General features: G+C 42.5%; 1 protein-coding gene across 3 annotated transcripts in view; it reads right to left on the minus strand.

Annotated features, from left to right (window-relative positions):
* ccdc125 (coiled-coil domain containing 125) overlaps positions 1-20,050 on the minus strand; it is a 64,176-nt gene that overhangs the window by 39,325 nt on the left and 4,801 nt on the right. For 2 of the 3 annotated variants that reach the window (XM_069936545.1, XM_069936551.1), the window contains exon 2: positions 1,373-1,741. In XM_069936545.1, the coding sequence (XP_069792646.1) occupies positions 1,373-1,685 (313 nt within the window). In that variant the 5' untranslated portion in view covers positions 1,686-1,741. Of the gene's footprint in view, positions 1-1,372; positions 1,742-2,703; positions 2,767-20,050 lie in introns of those variants that run through there. The other variant, XM_069936560.1, reaches the window with a different exon arrangement.

A 20,050-nucleotide genomic window follows, 5' to 3' on the forward strand; every position in this document is an offset into this window, starting at 1 on the left:
AAGTAAAAACACAATGCTGGAAAAACTCAGCAGGTTAAACAGTGTACTTTATATAGCAAAGATAGATACATAACCATTTCAGGCTTGAGGCTTTCAACAAGGCATGACAAAACTTAAGAAGGTGCCTGAACAATATGGTTTGTGGGAGGGGTGGGGGGAAGCACAGTCTCACAGGTAGGAGGCAATAGGTGGATAAGGGAGGGAGGGAGGCCACACCAGCAAGCAGGGGAATGGGAGGGGGGTGGCTCTGTGAATGGAAAGGGAAGGGGGTGCAGAGTTGGAGGGAATGGGAAGGGAGGGAGAACAGGGAGTAGGCTCAAAATGGAGAAGTCGATGTTAATGCCATTCAGTTGGAGAGTGCCCATACTGAAAATTAGGTGTTTACGGGTGGTCTTGGTTTGACAGTACATGAGGTCACGGACAGACATGTGAGCATGGAGGTGGAGTGCAGAATTGAAATGGTTGGCCACTGAGAGATCCCTGTCACTGATGTGGACAGAGTGATGTACTCAGCAAAGCGATCTCGCAGTCTGCATCCAGACTCTCCGATGTAGGGTAGGCTGCAACAGGAGCACTGGACTCAGTGGATGACTCCCGCAGATACACAAGTGACGTGCTACTTCACTTGAAAGAACTGTTTGGAGCCGTGAATGGTGGTGAGGGGGGAGGTGAGAATGCAAGTGTGGCACTTACTACAGCTTCAGGGGAAGGTGCCAAAGAGGTGATGAATGGGAAGGAATGAGTGGATGAGGGAGTCAGAGGAAGGGGTCCCTATGGAAGGCGGAGAGAGGAAGATGTGTCTGGTGGTGGGATCATGTTGTAGGTGGAAGAATTTACTGAAGATAATGTGTTGGATGCAGAGGCTGGGAAGGTGGTAGGTTTGGATAAGGGGGAAATCCTGGGTTTGTTGTGTCTGGGGGTAAGGGGGCCAGGGCAGATGAGTGGGAAATAGAGATTTCAGATGATCTTGACTGGAAGACCTCATCTTGGGAAAACGAGTCTGGTTTAAAAACATTAGTAATTTTTCTTAGGTTATGCACCTATTAAACAATGTTAAAAGTGTAAATATCAAAAAACTGTATCACAACTTTTCAAATCTAATGATCAATGCAATACAAGTACAGTAAAATTCCCCATTATCCAGAATCCACACAAGTTGCAAGACGCAACCTGCAAAAAAATTGTGAAAAATAGATAGGTAAAAAAAAATGAAAGATTAAAATGGACGCCTCCTAGTGGCTAGTTCACTCATCACGCAACACACAATCTCAAGCAACTGGCAAATTCATTTATCTGGCATCTATCAATCTCCATATGTGCCAGATACCTGAAATTTTACTGTATTACAATCATGAAAACATTAAAAATTTACCAATATTGCTCAAGTGTCTGCTGATATCAGTCACGCCAGAAGTCGTAAGGTGTTGAAAAGAATCATAAATGCTGCCGTTCTGGGTCCAGTGGAAACATGGAATCATGTTCTTTTCATTCTTATTTACACTTCTACCAAAAACATCGGCGTTGCAATTTGATCCTTGCCTTGATCTTGCATTCTCAGCAACTGAACAATGTGGCTGATCATATATTCCACCAGGTTTCCTGCAAAGACCATCACCCAAATCTCCACTTCGCAGATCATCTTCCTCTTGTACTTTCTCCTTTGGCACTCCGTGTATTTCAGACATGAGAAGGGCTTGCACTGGTCCAGCACCACAATTAATCACGCAGAAACTAAACAAAACTGAGAAAACAAACGTATGAAATTAAGATGATTTGCAAAAATATCCAAAAATCTGCTTCCAAAGATTTAAGAAGATAAACTTAAATTAAAGTATCAGTTTGAGCATAAAGACTTGATCACAAAACTAACATAAAAAGACTTTGGGTCAGACTTTGTTGAGAAACAAATGCTTGGTCGTTCCCTGGCAACTCTCTCCACAGTTGTTTATTGTGGTGAAGCAAAATTTGAAATCACCCCAAGCATTTAATCTGGATTATCTATCCTGATTTGGACCTACTAGAGGATTCATATGAATACAGATTCCACAACCATAAGGAAAGCAGTCAACAATGCAGTAAATTATATTGTTCCTTTCATTTACTAGTAGTTTTTTTTGTCATACTTGTTTAAATTGTTTTTTTAGCAGGTTCAAGGCATTTGAAATTATTTAAATAAAAAGGGGAAAGAACATTTGAAAAAACAGCTAATCCATAGGTGTGGCACATTTTGTCAAATGTTTTCATAAGGTTTGTACAGCCCCACCCTTTTGACTACATCATGGTATGTTGCAAAGGCTTCACCAATGGAATGTAATTAAATAAGATAATTTTTTTTTAAATTCCTGCAAGCCAGGCAGAATTTCTTATTACTGGAAACTGTAAAGTGCATTCAAGAATAAAGAAATGTAAACATAAGAAATGAAAACAAAATAAATATTCAATAATAAATAATAAGCAAAGCTAGAATCCTTAAATGAGTCTCTGAATAAGACTATTGGTTGAAGGGTCGCAGCCATTCTTGAACCTGGAGTACAAGTCTTGTGATATCTGTATCTCGATGTAATGGGAGCAGCAAGTAAAGAGTGCATCCTGGGTGGCGTGGATACTCGATTGCTGCTGCTCTCAGACGGGAGTATTCCATGTAGATGTTCTCAATGGTGGGGAGGAGTTTTGCCTGTAATATACTGTGCTGTGTCCACTAACCTTTGTAGGGCTTTCCACTCGGAGGTATTGAAGCCCCCGTAACAGACCATGATACAGCTGTCAGCACACTTCCCACTACACATCTGCAGAGGTTTGCCAAGGTTTCCAATGATGTACCGAACCTCCTGAGGAAATAGAGGTGCTATCATGATTTCTTCACAATGGCATTAGTATGATGTGTCCAGGAAAGGTCCTCTGGAAATAGTGACTCCCAGGAATCAAAATCAGAATCAGAATTTATTTCCATGAACATAGGTCAGCATTACAGGTGCAAAATTGCTATAAATTATATTTTAATTAAATAAATAAGTGTAAAATAAGAGAAAAACAAGGTCGTGTCTGTGGTTCATTGCCCACTCAAAAGTTTGATGGCAGAGGGGAAGAACCTGTTTTTGTATAATTGGGCATTTGTCTTCAGGCTCCTGTACTTCCTTCCTGATGGTAGCAGTGAGAAGAGGGTGTGGTCTGGGACCTGAGGAAAGAGGCTGCTTTATTGAGAAACTCCTCTGGTAGATGTCCTTAATGGAATGAAGACTGATGTCCATAATGGTGCTGGTCGAGTTCACAACTCTCTGAAGTCTTTTCCCATCCTGTGTATTTACACTTCCATACCAGTCAGAAATGCAACCCCTTAATGCTGAACTCTCAATGTGGAATTCAGGAAGGGAAAATCAGGAGTACACAATCAGTTCCTTAGTTTTGACGTTGAGTGCAAAGTTGTTGTTGTGACAGCACTTACCTAGCTGATCAAACTCCTGTACACTTCTTCATTGCTATCTGTGATTATTTCCACAACCATGACATGATTGGCAAATTTGTAGATGGCATTTAATTGTGCCTGGCCACTCAGTCATGTGTGTACAGTGAGCAGAGCAGTGGACTAAGCATGCATCCTTGAGGTGTGCCTGTGTTGATTGTCAGTTAGAAGACATTGTTTTTGATTCATACTGACTGTGGTCTTCAGATGAAGATGTCAAGTTGCAGGAGCAGGTGCAGAGGTCAAGGTTTTGAAGCTTGCTGACCATTACTGAGGGTATGATGGTATTGAAAGCTGAGCTGTAGTTGATGAGAAGAGTAGCGTGATGTATATGTTGCTGTTGTCCAAGTGATCCAGGGCTGAGAGTAGAGGCAGTGAGACTTCATCTGCTGTGAAGCAATTGTGATGGTGGGCAAATTGCAGTGGGTCCAGATCTTCAGAATCAGAATTTATTGGCGTCTCCATACCAGACAGTGATACAACCAGCCAGAATGCTCTCCACAGTACACCTGGAGAAGTTTTTGAGAGTTTGGTGAAATCCCATATTTCCTCAAAACATCACAAAGTATAGCCACTGATGAGCTTTCTTCATGATTACATCATCATGGAGGCTCTAGGACAGATTCTCAGAGATGTTGACTCCCAATTTGAAGTGTTTGACCCTCTCCACTAATGAACACTCAATGCTTTAATTGGGTACGAGTCAATTCTATCCATGACCAACTTCTCAAAGCATTTCAACTCAATAGATGTGAGTGTTACGGGCGATAGTCATTGAGGCACTCTTCTCTTCTTGGGCTCCATTATGATTGAATTTAAATTTGTTCAACATCTCCACCTCTGATAGCCCAATCATCACTGGGTCATACACTTCTGATTTTTTCTTCCTAAAGTCAACAATCAACTCCTTGTTCTTAATGACATTAAGTGTTTGGTTGTTGTTAGTACACCATTCAGCCAAGTTTTCAATCCCTCGTCTGTATTCTGTCTCCTCCTTCCCTTTTAATACAGCTGATGAGCAAATTTGTATATTGTGTTATTGTCGTACTGACCCACAGTCATAGGTGTAAAACGAGTAGAGCGGGGTGTAAGTATGCAACCCTGTGGTGCTCTGGTACTATGGAGATTGTGTAGGAGATATTCTTGCCAATCTGCCCTGATTGGAGTCTGGGGATGAGGACATCCACGATCTAATTTCACAGTGGGTTAGAGTCCCAGGTCTTAGAGTTTGCTGAATAGTTTTGAGGGGATGATGCCATTTAATGCCAAACTGTCATCAATAAAAAGCATCCTAATAGATGCATCTTTGCAGTCAAGGTGTTCCAAGGTTTTGTATAGAACCAATGAGCCATCTGTTGTAGACCTGTTATGTCACCACCCAGACAGGCGCTGATATGCTTCAACACCAGTTTCTCAAAACATTTCATCTTTGTGGATGCTATTGGTTGATAGTCGTTTAGACAGGTTACCACACTCTTCTTGGGCACCGGGACGTTTGAAGCCTATTTGAAACAAGTGGATACCACACCTTGCTGGAGTGAGCTGTTGAAGATATCCATGAATCAATTGGCCAGTTGGTCTACGTAGGTTTTCAGTGCTCAGCCAGGTACTCCGTCTAGACCAGATTCTTTCCTTGGATTCACTCTCCTGAAGGCAGCCTGCACATTATCTTCAGATACTAACAGTAGAGGATTATCAAGGGATGTGGAATGTACAGTGGTTCTTCTTTGTTCTGGTGGTCAAATCGAGCATGGAGGGAAGCTTTGCTGTCTCTTACTGCACTAGATTTGTCATTTGTCATTAACAGGTTATGTCATTTATGCCACAGCTGTCGGGTATCCTTTGTTGTTTCCATTCTTGTGGAATCTCCATTTTGCCTAGGACGTGGCTTTCAGTAGGTAATACTGTGCCTTGTGTAGCATTCCTGATCTCCAGACTTAAATGCAGATGCTGGGGAACTGGAATGATAAGATTAGGAACCATATACATGGATGCTGGAGGACTTAGAAGGCCATGCAGCAGCCATGGAAAATAACAGTCAAGCACATTTGGCACCAATGGAAGCTTACACAGGTAAGTCTCCTCAAATTTTTCTCTGTTATGGTGAGTATATTGGTGCTGCCTCCTGCTCCCATGATGAACTCATAAACTATATCCACTTTGCTGCCAACTTCCACCCCGACTTCAAATTCACCTGGTCCATCTCTTGCAACTCTCTCCCCTTTCTTGGTCTCTCTATTTCAGGATACAAACTATCTATAGACATTTTTTGTAAATTTACTCCCACAGTTACTTCTTCTCATCCTGCCTCCTGTAAGGATTCTGTTCCTTTCAATTCCTGAGTCTCTGACGCATCTGCTCCCCAGGATGAGGCCTTCCATTCCTTCCAGGACAACTGAGATGTCTTTCTTCTTCAGAAAACATAGCTTCCTGTCTACTGCCTTTAACTCAACCCTCTCCCACATTTTCCCTCTTTCATGCACATCTGTACATCTGTCTAGGCTCCTCTCACCCTCACCCAGGCATAACAAGAACAGGATTCCTCCTGTCCTTCCTACCACCCCACCAGGCCTGCATCCAACATATCATTTTTAAAATAATTTCATACATTTTCTGGTAAGTCTCAGGACCAGTGGGGAGAGAAGAGGAGCAAGGACTCAGCAACCAGAGAGTGTCGGACCGGACTTTGTGCAAGTAAGTTTAAAAAAGGAGCGGAGGTCAGCTTACACGTTAAAACAGAAGGGTGGTTGGTTCAATTGAGTGCTACAGATATAGGTAATAACATAAAAAGAGGGAGAGCTCAAGCACAGCAGCCAGTGTAGAGCGGCCAATGTGTGAGTAACTCAGTGTAGGAGTGGGACTTTGAGGCTTTGGCTTGAGAGCCTACTGTGAGGAGGAACAGGTGAAGAGCAAGCAAAGCATTTGCAGTGGTTATATAAAAATCACCTCATTACAACTAATTAAATAAAATAGGAATGTAGGATCAGGTGATGTATTGTAGCTGCATGATGTGGGATCAGGTGGACCCCGTTGTGGTTCCTGATGACCACATCTGCAGCAAGTGTTAGTTGCTCGAAGAATTCAGGCTCAAAACTGATGACCTGGAATCTGAGTTTCAAACACTGCCACCCATCAAGAAGGGGGAGAAGTACCTGGACAGTGTTTCAGGAGGCAGTCACACCCATTAGAAAACTTGCTTCAAATTCAGCATGGACACATGGACGCAGAGTGTGACTGCGAATGAGGCAGGTCATGGGATTCAAGTGACCAGTGCTGTCGGAGCCTCAGCCCCTTGATTTTGATCTTGTCTCACAAGTCTGAGATCCTTGCTCTTGTGTGGATAAGAGTGGGGACTGAAGGAAAGATGAGCAACCTGACCATGGATGGCATCATGGTTCAGGAAGCCATTCAAGAGGAGAAAGGAGAGGTATACTAGTAATTGAAGAGTATAGTTAAGGGAATAGACAAAGTTCTCTGTCACAGGGAGAGATTGTCCCAAAGGTTCTGTTGCCTTCCTGGGACATCTTATCTGACCTGCAGAGAAATTTGCAGTGGGAGGGGAAAGATCCAGTTGTTGTGGTCCACGTGGGTACCAATGATATAGGAAGAACCAGTAAAAAGGTTCTACTAAGGGAATTTGAGGAGCTAGGGACCAAATTAAAAAAGCACACCAAAGAGCTGGCAATCTCTGAATTACGTACAAATTGGCACAGGGTCCAGAAGATTAGAAAGTTAAATGTATGGCTCAAGGATTGGTGTGGGAGGAGTGAACTCCAATTCATGGGAAATGGGCACCAGTATTGGGGAAGGAAGAAACTGTTCTGAAGGGACTGGCTCCATCTGAACTATGATGGGACCTGGATCCTGGAGAATTGCATAATTTGGACTGTGTGTGTGGGGGGGGGGGGATGATTAAACAGATTGGAGCGCGATTGATAAAGCAAAAGAGAAGATTATGGATAAAGTAAAAACAAAAGTTACAAAGCAAGATTAGAGGGGATAAAGTCAAATACAAAAGAGGCAAAGATGACCAGATTTTAAAAGCACAATGGTCACCATATATAACCATATAACCGTTTACAGCACGGAAATAGGCCATGTTGGCCCTTCAAGTCCGTACCAGTTCACTTGAACAACTCCACTAGTTCCTCCACAAACCTTATCTAATGCCCGTAGTATTTGAAACAAGGTTCGTGAACTTGTGGAACAAATCAGTACAAAGGGGTATGAATTAGTGGCCATTACAGAAAGGTAATAAGATTGGAAATTAAATATCCAAGGATATCAGGTAATGAGGAAGGACAGGCAGGAAGGTAAAGGAGGTAGGGTACCACTCCGAGTTAAGGATGAGATCAGGGAAGCGGTGATAGATGATGTAAGATCCAATGACCCATCCAATAACACTACAGTGGGACAGGCAATAAACCAAGAAATATCAGAGGCATGTAAGGATGGAACTGCTGTTATCATGGAGGACTGGGTGAATCAGGTTGGTCAAGGCAACCTTGAGGAGGACTTCATAGAATGCATACATCTTGAACAGGGAACATGGTATCTTGGATCAGGTCCTGTGCAATGATACAGGTAAAATTAGTGATCCTATTCTTAGGGATCTTCTTGGAAGGACTGATCACAGTATGACTGAGTTTTTCATACAAATGGAGGGTACAATAGTTTGGTCTAAAATCAGTGTGTTATGCCTAAACAATGGAAACTAGAAGGGAAAGGGGGAGGAGTTGGCCAGGGAAGACTGACAAACTCTATGGAGGGACTGATGAGGAACAGTGGAAAACTTTCAGAGATTTTTCACGGAGCTCAACTAAAATATATTCCAGTTAAAAGCAAGGGGCACTAAGGGTGGGGACAGCCACCTCTGGATAACTAAGAAAATCAAGGAAGGCATCAAACTGAAAGCTCATGCATACAAAGTCACCAAGAGCACTGGGAAAATAGAAGAATAGGAAAACTTTAAAAAGCAACAAGAATCACGAAGCGAGCAATAAAGGGAAGATACATAATGAAAAAGATTAGCACAAAATAAAAAAATGAACAGCAGAAGTTTTTATTAATAAACATAAAACATAACAATTACAGCACGGAAACAGGCCATTAGGCCCTTCTAGTCCGCACCGAACCAAACACCCCTTTCTAGTCCCACCTCCCTGCACAATGCCCATAACCCTCCATCTTCTTCTCATCCATATACCTGTCTAACCTTTTCTTAAATAATACAATTGACTCTGCCGCCACTAGCAGAAAGGGTGGCTAAAGTAGTGATTCTCAACCTTTTTCTTTCCACTCACATACCACTTTAAGTAATTCCTATGCCATCGGCGGCACTCCATGATTAGTGAGGCATTTCTTAAGGTGGGATGTGAGAATCACTGCTCTAGACCTAATTGTTACTGAAATATTTTGATGAGAAAAATTGTCATTGGCCCATTTCCTTTGGAGTTTTGAAACTGTGCACGCAACAAGTCAATTAAATACCATTAAAACAGTGGTTTTCAAATTTTTTTCTTTATACCACCTTAAGCAATCCCTCACTAATCACAGAGCACCTATGTCATAGGGAATTCTTAAAGTGATGTGTGAGTGGAAAGAAAAAGGTTGAGAATCACTGGGCTAAAGTGAAGGTTGGTCCCTTGGAAGGTGAAAAGGGGAAATTGATATTGGGTAATGAGGATATAGATAAAGCTTTGAATAACTATTTTGTGTCAGTATTCACAGTGGAGGACACGTCAAATATGCCAGAGACAGCTGACATGGATTTGCTGAGAGGCGAGGACTTGGATGTTATAGTTATCACTAAAAAGGTCATACTCAGTAAACTTGAGGATCTAAAGATTGATAAATCCTCCAGCCCTGAGGTAATGCATCTCAAGGTACCAAAAGAAATGGCAGAAGTTACAGTCAAGGCTTTGGTGATAATTTACCAACTCTGGACAGGTCCCAGTGGGTTGGAAAATGGTGAATTTCACGCCACTATACAAAAAAGGGTTTAGGCAAAAGGCAGGGAACTTTAGGCCAGTTAGTTTAACATTTTTAGTTGGCAAAATGCTTGAAGCTATTATTAAAGAAGAAATAGCGAGGCATCCATCAGGCAGACACAGGATGGATTAGAGGGGAGCAGATGGACATTGTTTACTTGGAGTTCCAGAAGGCATTTAATAAGGCACCACAAAAAAGACATACAGAAGATAAGAATGCATGGAATTGGGAGTGATGTATAAGCATGGATAGAGGATTGGTTAACCAATAGAAAGCAGAGAGATGGGGTACAGGGGTGTTTTCTGGTTGGCAATCAGTGATGAGTGGGGTGCCGCTGGGGTTGGTGTTGGGCCAGCAAAAAAACAATCTGGAAGAGGGAACAGAATTTAGTGTATCTAAGTTTGCTGATGACGCTAAATTGAGTAGGAAAGCAAACTGTGCAAAAGATAGAGACTCTGCAGAGAGATGTAGATAGGTTAAGTGAGCAGGAAAGCATCTGGCAGATGGACTACAATGTTGGCACATGTAAGGTTATTTACTTTGGAAGGAAAAAAAGAGATCAGAATATTATTTAAATGGCAAATGATTGCCGCATGCTACAGTGGAGAAGGATTCAGGAGTGCTTGTGCATGAATCACAAAAGGTTGGTTCACAGATGTAGCAGGCTATCAAGAAGGCAAATGGAATGTTGGCCTTCATTACTAGATGGATTGAATTTAAGAATAGGGACGTTGGCCTTCATAAAGAGGGGATTGGAATATAGGAGCAGAGATGCTCTCCTGCAGTTGTAGAGGGCCCTGGTGAGACCTCACCTGGAATATTGCATCCAGTTCTGGTCCCCAAATTTGAGAAAGGACATACTTGCTATCGAGGGAGTGCAGCACAGATTTACAAGGTTAGTTCCTGGGATGAAAGGATTGACATATGCTGAAAGGTTAGAAAGACTGGATGAAGGGAGACATGATTGAGGTATACAAGATTATCAAGGGGCTAGACAGGGTGAAATTGGATTACATGTTCCCAATGTTGGGAGAGACTGGGACTAGAGGGCATAGTTTAAGAATACAGGGAAGGCCCTTTAGGATAGAGAGGAGGAGAAATTTTTCTTACCCAGAGAAGTGTGGATCTGTGGAATGCTTTGCCGTAGAGAGTGGTAGGGGCAGATTTGCTGGATATGTTCAAAAGGGAGTTAGAAAAGGTTCTTGTGGGCAGGGGAGTTAAGGGTTATGGGGATAAGGCTGGGAATGGATACTGATAGTAAATGATCTGAAAAATAGCGGTGCTGGCTCGACGGGCCAATTGGCCGACTCCAGCATGCAAGTATACAAGGTGAGATCACATCTAGATGTACTACATGTACTTCTGGTCTCCATGCTGGAGGAAGAATGTACTGTTTTTGAAGGTGGTCCAGAGGACTTCACCAGGTTGATTCCAGGGATGAAAAGGAGAGATTGTGTCATCTGGGGCTGTACTTGCTGGAATTTAGAAAAATGAGAGGGGATCTTATATAAACATACAAAATTATGAAAGGCAATAGATAAGATAGAGGTAGGTAAGCTGTTTACATTGGTAGGGGAGACTAGAACTCGGTGACTAAACCTCAAGATTTGGATAGTAGATTTAAGATGGAAATGAGGAGGACATGCTTTTCCCAGAGGATGGTGAATCTGCGTAATTCGCTGCCCATTCAAACAGTGAAGGCGGCCTCAGTAAATATAGTAATTAAAGTGTTATGGAGTCCAGAAGACCCCAAACACCAGCAGCAATAGATATGCACCACAATACAGGGTCACTTAAACAAAAGTAGTTTTTAATTAGAATTGAACAAGAATTCAGAATTGAACTTTAACTTATTACTTAACCTACCTAACTACTTAATCCCCACTCTAACACTAAGCGCAGGTGTGTGTAATGTATATTTAAGATTAGAAAAGTTCTTTGGATCACAGTCCAATCTCACTGGTTGCAGGCAATTCTTGTACTGTGCACAGAAGTTAGCATTAACAAAGTTCACCAGTCTTTGGTGCTCAACAGGCAAATGGTTACTACTCAGGAGGGTTCTTGCTGGTTTTCAGAGATTCCTTTTCCAGGACATCCACAACTGATTCCTTCTCAATCAGTCTTCCTGATGAAACTTCAGATGATCCTCTTTCTTTCAGGTCACCTTTCATACCGTCAGTCTTCTCCTTTGACAAGACAGCCTTCCAAAGCTTTGTCCTTCTGGAACTAATTTTTGTGACTCCTCTGTTTCACACCCTCCCTCTCTGAGAGCAAAACAGTTCTCCTCTTCCTGTAAAGATCACATTCTCTCCCAGAATTACTCTCCTGTTGTCGATACTTTGTTGCCTCCTGCAAAAACCATTTTGCAATAGTCCTGCAAATATTCTTTGTTTTAAAATGTGTGTGTGCAAGCTGCTCTAACAATTCCTCCCAAACCACTTCTAAATACTCTATCACAAAAGGAATTAAGGACATGGGGGAAAAGGCAGGTAAGTGAGATGAGCCTATCATTAGATCAGCTATGATCATGTTGAATGGTGGAGAAAGGCTTGATGAGCCAGATGGCCAGCTCTTGCTTCTATTTATGTTTTTATGTTCTACAAAGAGATCCCATCACAAAAAAAATCTTCTTCCCTCCACTTTGCACAGGGATCACACATCATCCCTTCACATCAATCACCCCCTTGGTACACCTGTGACCATAAGAAATGCTCCACTTGCACTTACACCTCCTTCCCCTCCACTATTCAGGATCACAGAATTGCTCTGAGATCTTCGTTCTGTCTGCTGCAACAGTGAGGACATCGCAGTAGCCAAATACCTTAATTCCACACCCCAATGCCACACTGACATGTCCATCAATGTACTGCCAAATTGAGGCCAAACACAGATTGGATGAACTCCACCTTATATTCTGACTCAGTAGTCTCCAACCAGAAAGCATCATTATTGACCTCCAATTACTTCCTCAAAGAACTCCAACAGATTTGTCAGGCAAAATCTCTCATGCTGACTTTGGCCTATTTTGTCTTGTGCTTTCCAGTGCCCTGAAAGCTCATACTTAACGGACTTTCAAATCTTGCCAACCACTGAAATTAGGCCAAGCTAATCACCCTATAATTTCCTGTATTTTGCCTCTCTCCCTTCTGGAAGAGTGACACTTGCAATTTTCCACTCCTCTGGAACTATTTCTGACTCGAGATTCTTGAAAGATCACGACAATTGTGTTCAAAATATCTTCAACTTCCTCTTTCAAGTCCTTGGATGTTATTCATCTTCGGATTCTCAATCACCTATTCTTTAGTAATCTTTGCTTGGCTTCGCGGACGAAGATTTATGGAGGGGGTAAATGTCCACGTCAGCTGCAGGCTCGTTTGTGGCTGACAAGTCCGATGCGGGACAGGCAGACACGGTTGCAGCGGTTGCAGGGGAAAATTGGTTGGTTGGGGTTGGGTGTTGGGTTTTTCCTCCTTTGCCTTTTGTCAGTGAGGTGGGCTCTGCGGTCTTCTTCAAAGGAGGTTGCTGCCCGCCGAACTGTGAGGCGCCAAGATGCACGGTTGGAGGCGATATCAGCCCAATGGCGGTGGTCAATGTGGCAGGCACCAAGAGATTTCTTTAGGCAGTCCTTGTACCTTTTCTTTGGTGCACCTCTGTCACGGTGGCCAGTGGAGAGCTCGCCATATAACACGATCTCGGGAAGGCGATGGTCCTCCATTCTGGAGACGTGACCCACCCAGCGCAGCTGGCACCCACCTGATTTGCCTGTCCCCTAACTCTTTTGAATATCTGGCAATGCCACTGGTATCTACAAAGTCTAGATTATGTTTTAAAAATTGAAAAAAAACAATGGATCCAAAACTGGCCTGAGAATTATGATTAGTGCTTCTACAATTTCTACCTTTTTTGAAAGTAATTTCCTAAATATACTCCATCTGGACACTCAGTAATGCTAATGAGCCAGATCATACAGTTTAAATTAACAGGAAACTTCCCACTGCCTACGTTTAATAAGTTTGATCTCTTATCACCACTTCACATGTATTCACTGGTTCAATCATAAATACTCCAGACTTAATTATTCCAGTGGGCCAACAATTCTCTCCTAAAAGTAGCTCATCTAATGTTTCATCTACATCTCATTCCACTTATCCAGCACATTATCTCTTTTCCCACCAATTTGTTTTTAGAAAATTGCAGTACATTATGGGTAATTCAGCCATGACGTGCTAACCTATATAAACCTGTTTCATGACCAATCTAATCCAGCTCTCGCTTACACCCATAACCCTCCATTTTTCTTGCATCCACGTACCTATCTAAGAGTCTTTTGAACGTCCCTGTTGTACCAGCCTCCATCACCAACCGCAGCAATGTATTCCAGGCATCCAACAATCTAAAAAACACTACCTTTGATGTCTCCCCTAAAATTCCCTGCACTGACCTTAAACAGATATCCTCTGGAATTGGCCTTTGCTGCCTTGGTTAGAAGTGTTGGCCGTCTCCCCTTCATAATCTTATATACCTCTATTAAGTCTCAGAATCAAATTTATTGTCATGAAATTTGTTTTGCAGTGGCAGTATTATGCAGAATAAGATGCAAAATTACTATAAATTACAATTCGTAAATACAAGATTTTAACACACTCCATCTCCTATTGTCTCTGCGTGCAAGCCAATACCAAATCCGCACAGCCAAGTTTCCATGCCTTTACTCCAATAGAAAACCCTAACACTGTATTGCAAGGGTGTCAAACTCAAATTCACGGAGGGCCAAAATTAAAAACTTGGACTAAGTCGAGGGCCGAACTAAATATTTATTGAAAATTTTCAACAACATCTGCATGTTTTCTCTTCTTTCAACATATGTAATGTTAAACTTTTTCTTATTAAAATAAATGTTTAATAATAGTTTTGGATAAACTCTTTCATTGTCAATGTCATTGGCCCATTTCCTTTAGCGATCTGAAACCGTGCACATGACGAGTCAATGAGGGATGATTAAAGCAGTGGTCTTCAAACTTTTTCTTTCCACCCACAGACCACCTTAAGCAATCCCTTACTAATCACAGAGCACCAATGGCATAGGGACGCGAGTGGAAAGAAAAAGGTTGAGAACTGTTGTATTGTGGTAACTCCACATCTGATTAGGTTAATTGTTAGGCAAGTGGTCAGAGAAGGACCCCCCCCCCCCCCCGCCACCCCAAGAAAGGCTTAAATCACAGGAACAAAATAAGCTTCCGTCTCACTGCTCCCAATCTTACTCACAGTCCTGATGTGGAATGTGGGGTTGCAGCTCAGTGTTCACCCGAGTTCAGGTGCTGTCTGTATGGAGTTTGTACGCTCTCCCCTTGTCTTGGACCAACAGGTCGGTCGCCTGACGAAGGCACCCTAACCCCCCGTTGAAACGCCGGCGTCCGGGGCGGTGGAGGAACTGGCTGAGAAGAGCGCATTGCTCCCACCCCCCTCCCATGGTTGGAGAGGGATTAAACTGCGATCTCACGGCGCCGGGCTCGTCTCCAACAAAAGGAGCGGGAGGCAGGGTCCGCCGCGCACGGAGCGAGGGGGAAGGCATCGCCAACGAGACTTTCGGTCCGGCGTCGCCGCTGAAGCGCAGACCCAGTGAGGATGGTCCCCAACTCCAGCCGCGTCTGTGTGTCCGGGAGCCGGGCGGGCTGAGTGCGGCGCTCCGATCCCCGGGATTCGGGACTCTGAGATCCCTCCACACCTCCAGCGTCTTCATTTTCACCTTCAGTGTGCATGCGTTATACTGGCACGGCGGCCAGCGGGCCAACTCTAATATATATTTAATATGATCTTGCGGGCCAAATATAATTATATTGCGGGCCAAAGTTTGACATGTGTGCTGTATTGGTTCCACAAACACCACATCCACCGACCTACCTTCGTCAAATTTGTTACCTCCTAAAAAAACTCAATTAAGCTTGTGAAGCTCAACCTGCCACTCACAAAGCTATAATGACTTTCCCTAAGAAAACAATGCTTCTCCAAATACTCATAATCTTGTCCTGAAGAATCCTTTCCAATAGTTCGCCCACCACTGATGCAAGACTCACTAGTCTATCATTCCCACGATTCTCCCAATTTCCTTTCTTGAACAAGGGGACTACACTTGCCATCCTCCAATCTATCAATACCACTCCTGTGGCCAGATTATTGTCAAGTCTCAAGCAATCTCTTCCCTCGCTTCAGCCCTGGGGTCTTATCAATCTAATATTTTTTAGAAGCTCCACCACTATATCTTTCTTAACCTTACATTATCCAGTACATTTGCCTGTTCTACACTGACCTCACGTTCATCAAAGTCTCTCTCCCGCGTGAGCACAGAGGCCAACTATTCATTAAGAAAGATCCCCCTCCCCGAGGAGTCACGTGATGGAGTAGTGGCCGGACGGTGAACTCCAGCCCTCTCCAGAAAAGTCGGGAAAAACAAGAGAAAACACAAAGGCACAGAAATAAAAGTTACAGAAAAGTGAGTATAAAGGTGGAAAGAAGATGGCGACAAAAAAAGAAAAATCGAAAGCAACGGTAAGAAGAGAGGAAGAGAAGACAAAGGAGGAAAAAGGTGAAGGCCTTACCTGTCCGAAGAGGCCCGCTGCGGAGAGAGAAACCCGCTCCCTCAGGTCGGTAAATAATGGACTACAAAAATGGCTCGCAGAGCCGAGTAAAAGTGCGCAACCGCGCATGCGCGAAGTTTCGCGCATGCGCGATGCGAATGAAAAAAAACACACCGACGGGAGGGGGGACCAGCTGGGGAGTCGATCTCCACAGCCGGCAACGACAGCTGCAGAACACCTGCAGCAAGAAGAGACCACAGAAGACAACAGAAACAAGAAAGAAGAGGAGGAAAGGGCAACAAAGAAACAACAGATGGCCAACCCAGAGGAAGAAGAAGAGGAAGAGTATGGTGAAATAGAAGAAGAAAAGAGAGGCAAGGTAAAGGATATACTTGCTCTTATTAGAGGATACATGGAATCATTTAAAGAATGGCAAACACAGGAATTTAAGGATTTAAGAAAAAGAATAAACAACACAGAAGAGAAAATAAATAAAATGGAGATGACCTTAACAGAAATGGGAAAGAAAATGGACAAGATGGAAGAGCGGGCAGTAGCAGCAGAAATGGAGGTAGAAGACTTAAAAAAGAAATTGGAGAAATCTAATAAAAAAACTAAAGAGACACAAGAACTACTAGCTCAAAAAATAGATACAATGGAAAACCATAACAGAAGAAATAACATAAAGATAGTGGGCCTTAAGGAAGATGAAGAAGGCAAGAATATGAGGGAGTTTATAAAAGAGTGGATCCCTAAGACCCTAGGATGTCCAGAACTACAGCAAGAATTGGAAATAGAAAGGGCACATAGAGTATTGGCCTCTAAACCACAACCACAACAAAAACCAAGATCTATTGTAGTAAAATTCCTAAGATATACTACAAGAGAAAAGGTACTGGAGAAGACAATGGAAAAAGTAAGAGAGGGCAACAAACCACTGGAGTATAAAGGGCAAAAAATCTTCATTTATCCAGATATAAGTTTTGAACTCCTAAAGAAGAGAAAAGAGTTCAATACAGCAAAGGCGATTTTATGGAAGAAAGGGTATAAATTTATACTAAAGCATCCAGCGGTATTGAAAATATTTATTCCAGGACAACAAAACAGACTATTCTCGGATCCAGAAGAAGCACGAAAATTTGCAGAACAATTACAAAAATAGACTGAGGGAGGAAGACGGGTAATGAGAGTTAAGATGATCACAATTGATATGTATGTGGGTAAAGACAAAAATAGACTGAGGGATGAAGACGGGTAATGAGAGTAAAAATGATCACGATTGATATGTATGCGGGTAAAGAGGTATAAGAGTGAATAGAGACAAGGAGCATACGTGAATGTATCTGTACTTAGAGGAAAATATAGATAGTATAGACAAGAATTAATAAGGGAAGGTAATGGAATAGAGAGAATAAGGAGGGAATTAAAAGAGTGACCTTTGTGACATATGAAAAGTGAAATCTTTTCTGGGGGAGGCGGGGTGGGGGGAAATAGCGGTCACTGCAAAATCAGTTGACGCTTGCGAGTGGATTCGCAAATCCAAATGGAGAGGGGAGATGTGGTTGTCCGACAAGGGATAAAGGACAACTCAGGAGGTGAATGGGAGATTGGGAATAAATAAGATAGAAATAGGAGAATAAGGAAAATGTTGGATGTTGTAGGAATGTTGTCTTATAAAGAGTTGAAAATAAGAAAACAGAAATGGAAAAGGAGGAAAGGTAAAGATGGAAAAACGGAAAGAGAAGATAAACAAAATATAAAAGGGCTACGCTGAACTATATGTCTTTAAATATTAATGGAATACATAACCAAATTAAAAGGAATAAACTACCAAATTTAAATGAATAAATGTATTCCATTAGAAAAAATAACATATTGGTTAAGAAATAATATTGAAATATTCGAACAAGTATAGGAGCCTTACATTAAATACAATAGCGAAAACCTACCGGGGACAAACATTACCTAAGTTGATGGAAGGAGAAGGAAAGAAAAGAATGGACTCAGTAGAATTTCTGGTGTAATTTTGTTGAATGACAACATTGTCTGACTGGATTAATGCAACCTAGATTGTATACCTAAAATGGATGAGGGGGGGGGTGGGGGGGTGGTTTGGGAGGAAAGGGGGGGGGGAGAAAAAGTCACTGTATATGTGTGAAAAAGAAATTGTGTATATCATGGCTAATGTGATTTATGGTGTGAAAAATAAAAAAAATTTAAAAAAAAAAAAAAGATCCCCATCTCCTCTGCCTCCAGACACATGTTCCCCTTTGTATACCTGAGCAATTCTACCCTCACTTCAGTCATCCTCCTGTTCTTCAGAATCCCTTGAGGCTTTCCGTAATCCTGCTTGTCATGGCCTTCTCATGTCCTCTTCCAGCTCTCCGAGGTCCCTTCCTATGTTCTCTCCTGGCTATCTTACAACTCTCAAGAGTCCTGCCTAATTTTGGCGTCCTGAACCTTGTGTATGCTTCCTTCTTCCTGTTAACCAAATGTTTCACATCTCTTTATCCTACCATCCTTTCTCTGTCTCAAATGGGCCAAACCTATCCAGAACTTCATATTTCTGCTCTGAGAGAACCTCTGTTCCCAGTTTACTTGCCCAAGTTCTTGCCTGATCCCATTGTAATTAGCTCTTCCCCATTTCATCTGCTCCTATCCTTGTCCAAGCCATTGATAGAGGTCAGGGAGTTGTGGTCATTATCTCCAAAATGTTCGCCCACCAAGAGCAGCCACCTGACTAGGTTCATTGCCCAGGATAAGATCCAGTATGGCCTCTCCTCTAGTAAGCCTGTCCACATGCAGTGTCAGGAATCTTTCTTGAACACACCTAACAAATTCTGCCCCATGTAACACTGTTGCACTAAGGAAGCGTCAGTCAATATTAAGCAAGTTGAAGTCCACTGTGACAACAACCGTGTTATTTTTGCACCTTTCCAAAATCTGCCTGGTTATCTGCCCCTCAGTGGCCGGGAGGCTACCAAGGGAACAAAAGAACACTCCCAATACACTGTAGAGCTATTGTTCCCTTCCACCCACACTGAATCAACAGACAAGCCCTCCACAGCAGTAATACTATCCCTGATTAGCAATGCCACTCTTGCCCCCCTTTACCACTGTGTCCCCATCCCTTTTGAAACAAGAAACAGCCAATCTTGCTCAAAACAGTCAAGTGTCTGGAATGACCACATCTTAATTACATCGCTAAGTTCATTACCTGCCCTTATTCTGACCTATTATTTTTCTCCATTAGTTATCTGTTCAATTACTTTATTGTTTCCCTACCATTATAAACCTTCATTTTTAGTTCAAAATTTTCCTTTTGTTCCAGTCATGGTTCCCACTATTCTATTACCTCCAATCTGGTCCCCTCCCCCTTTCCCTGCCTAACAAGACTAATGCTTGAGCTTCTGATGCAGTCCTTCTTCCAATGTATCTACCAATAATGGCTGTGCTCCCTTTGTCCCAGTGGCCGATGCAGTTTAATCTGGATAAGTGTGAGCTGATGCATTTTGGTAGGTAAAACGATAAGGCAGAGTACATGGTCAATAGCAAGATTTTTAACAGTGTGAAAGAATAGAGGGATCTTGGTGTCCAAATCCAAAAATCTCTTAAGGCTGCTGCAGTTAAGAAGGCCTATGGGATTCATTTATTGGAGGATTAAGTTCATTACCTGCCCTTATTCTGACCTATTATTTTTCTCCATTAGTTATCTGTTCAATTATTTTATTGTTTCCCTACCATTATAAACCTTCATTTTTAGTCGAGAGGTCATGCTGCACCTCTACAAATCTCTGGTAAGTCCATACTTAGAATATTGTGTTCAGTTCTGGTTACCTCATTGCAGGAAGCACGTGGAAACTATAGCCATTTTCAGGAGGCCACAATACCCGACTGTAAAGCCGCACATTGTACTCCTGTGCAGCTGTCGGGTGGCCACCTGAAACTGGAGTACCCGGCCAGGAGGGTTTATTTACCTAACCCTTCTCCAGTAGGTGTAATATCCTGCTTGAGTATCCCCTGT

This window comes from Narcine bancroftii, chromosome 1 (genome assembly GCF_036971445.1).
Source record: "Narcine bancroftii isolate sNarBan1 chromosome 1, sNarBan1.hap1, whole genome shotgun sequence".
NCBI lineage: Eukaryota > Metazoa > Chordata > Chondrichthyes > Torpediniformes > Narcinidae > Narcine > Narcine bancroftii.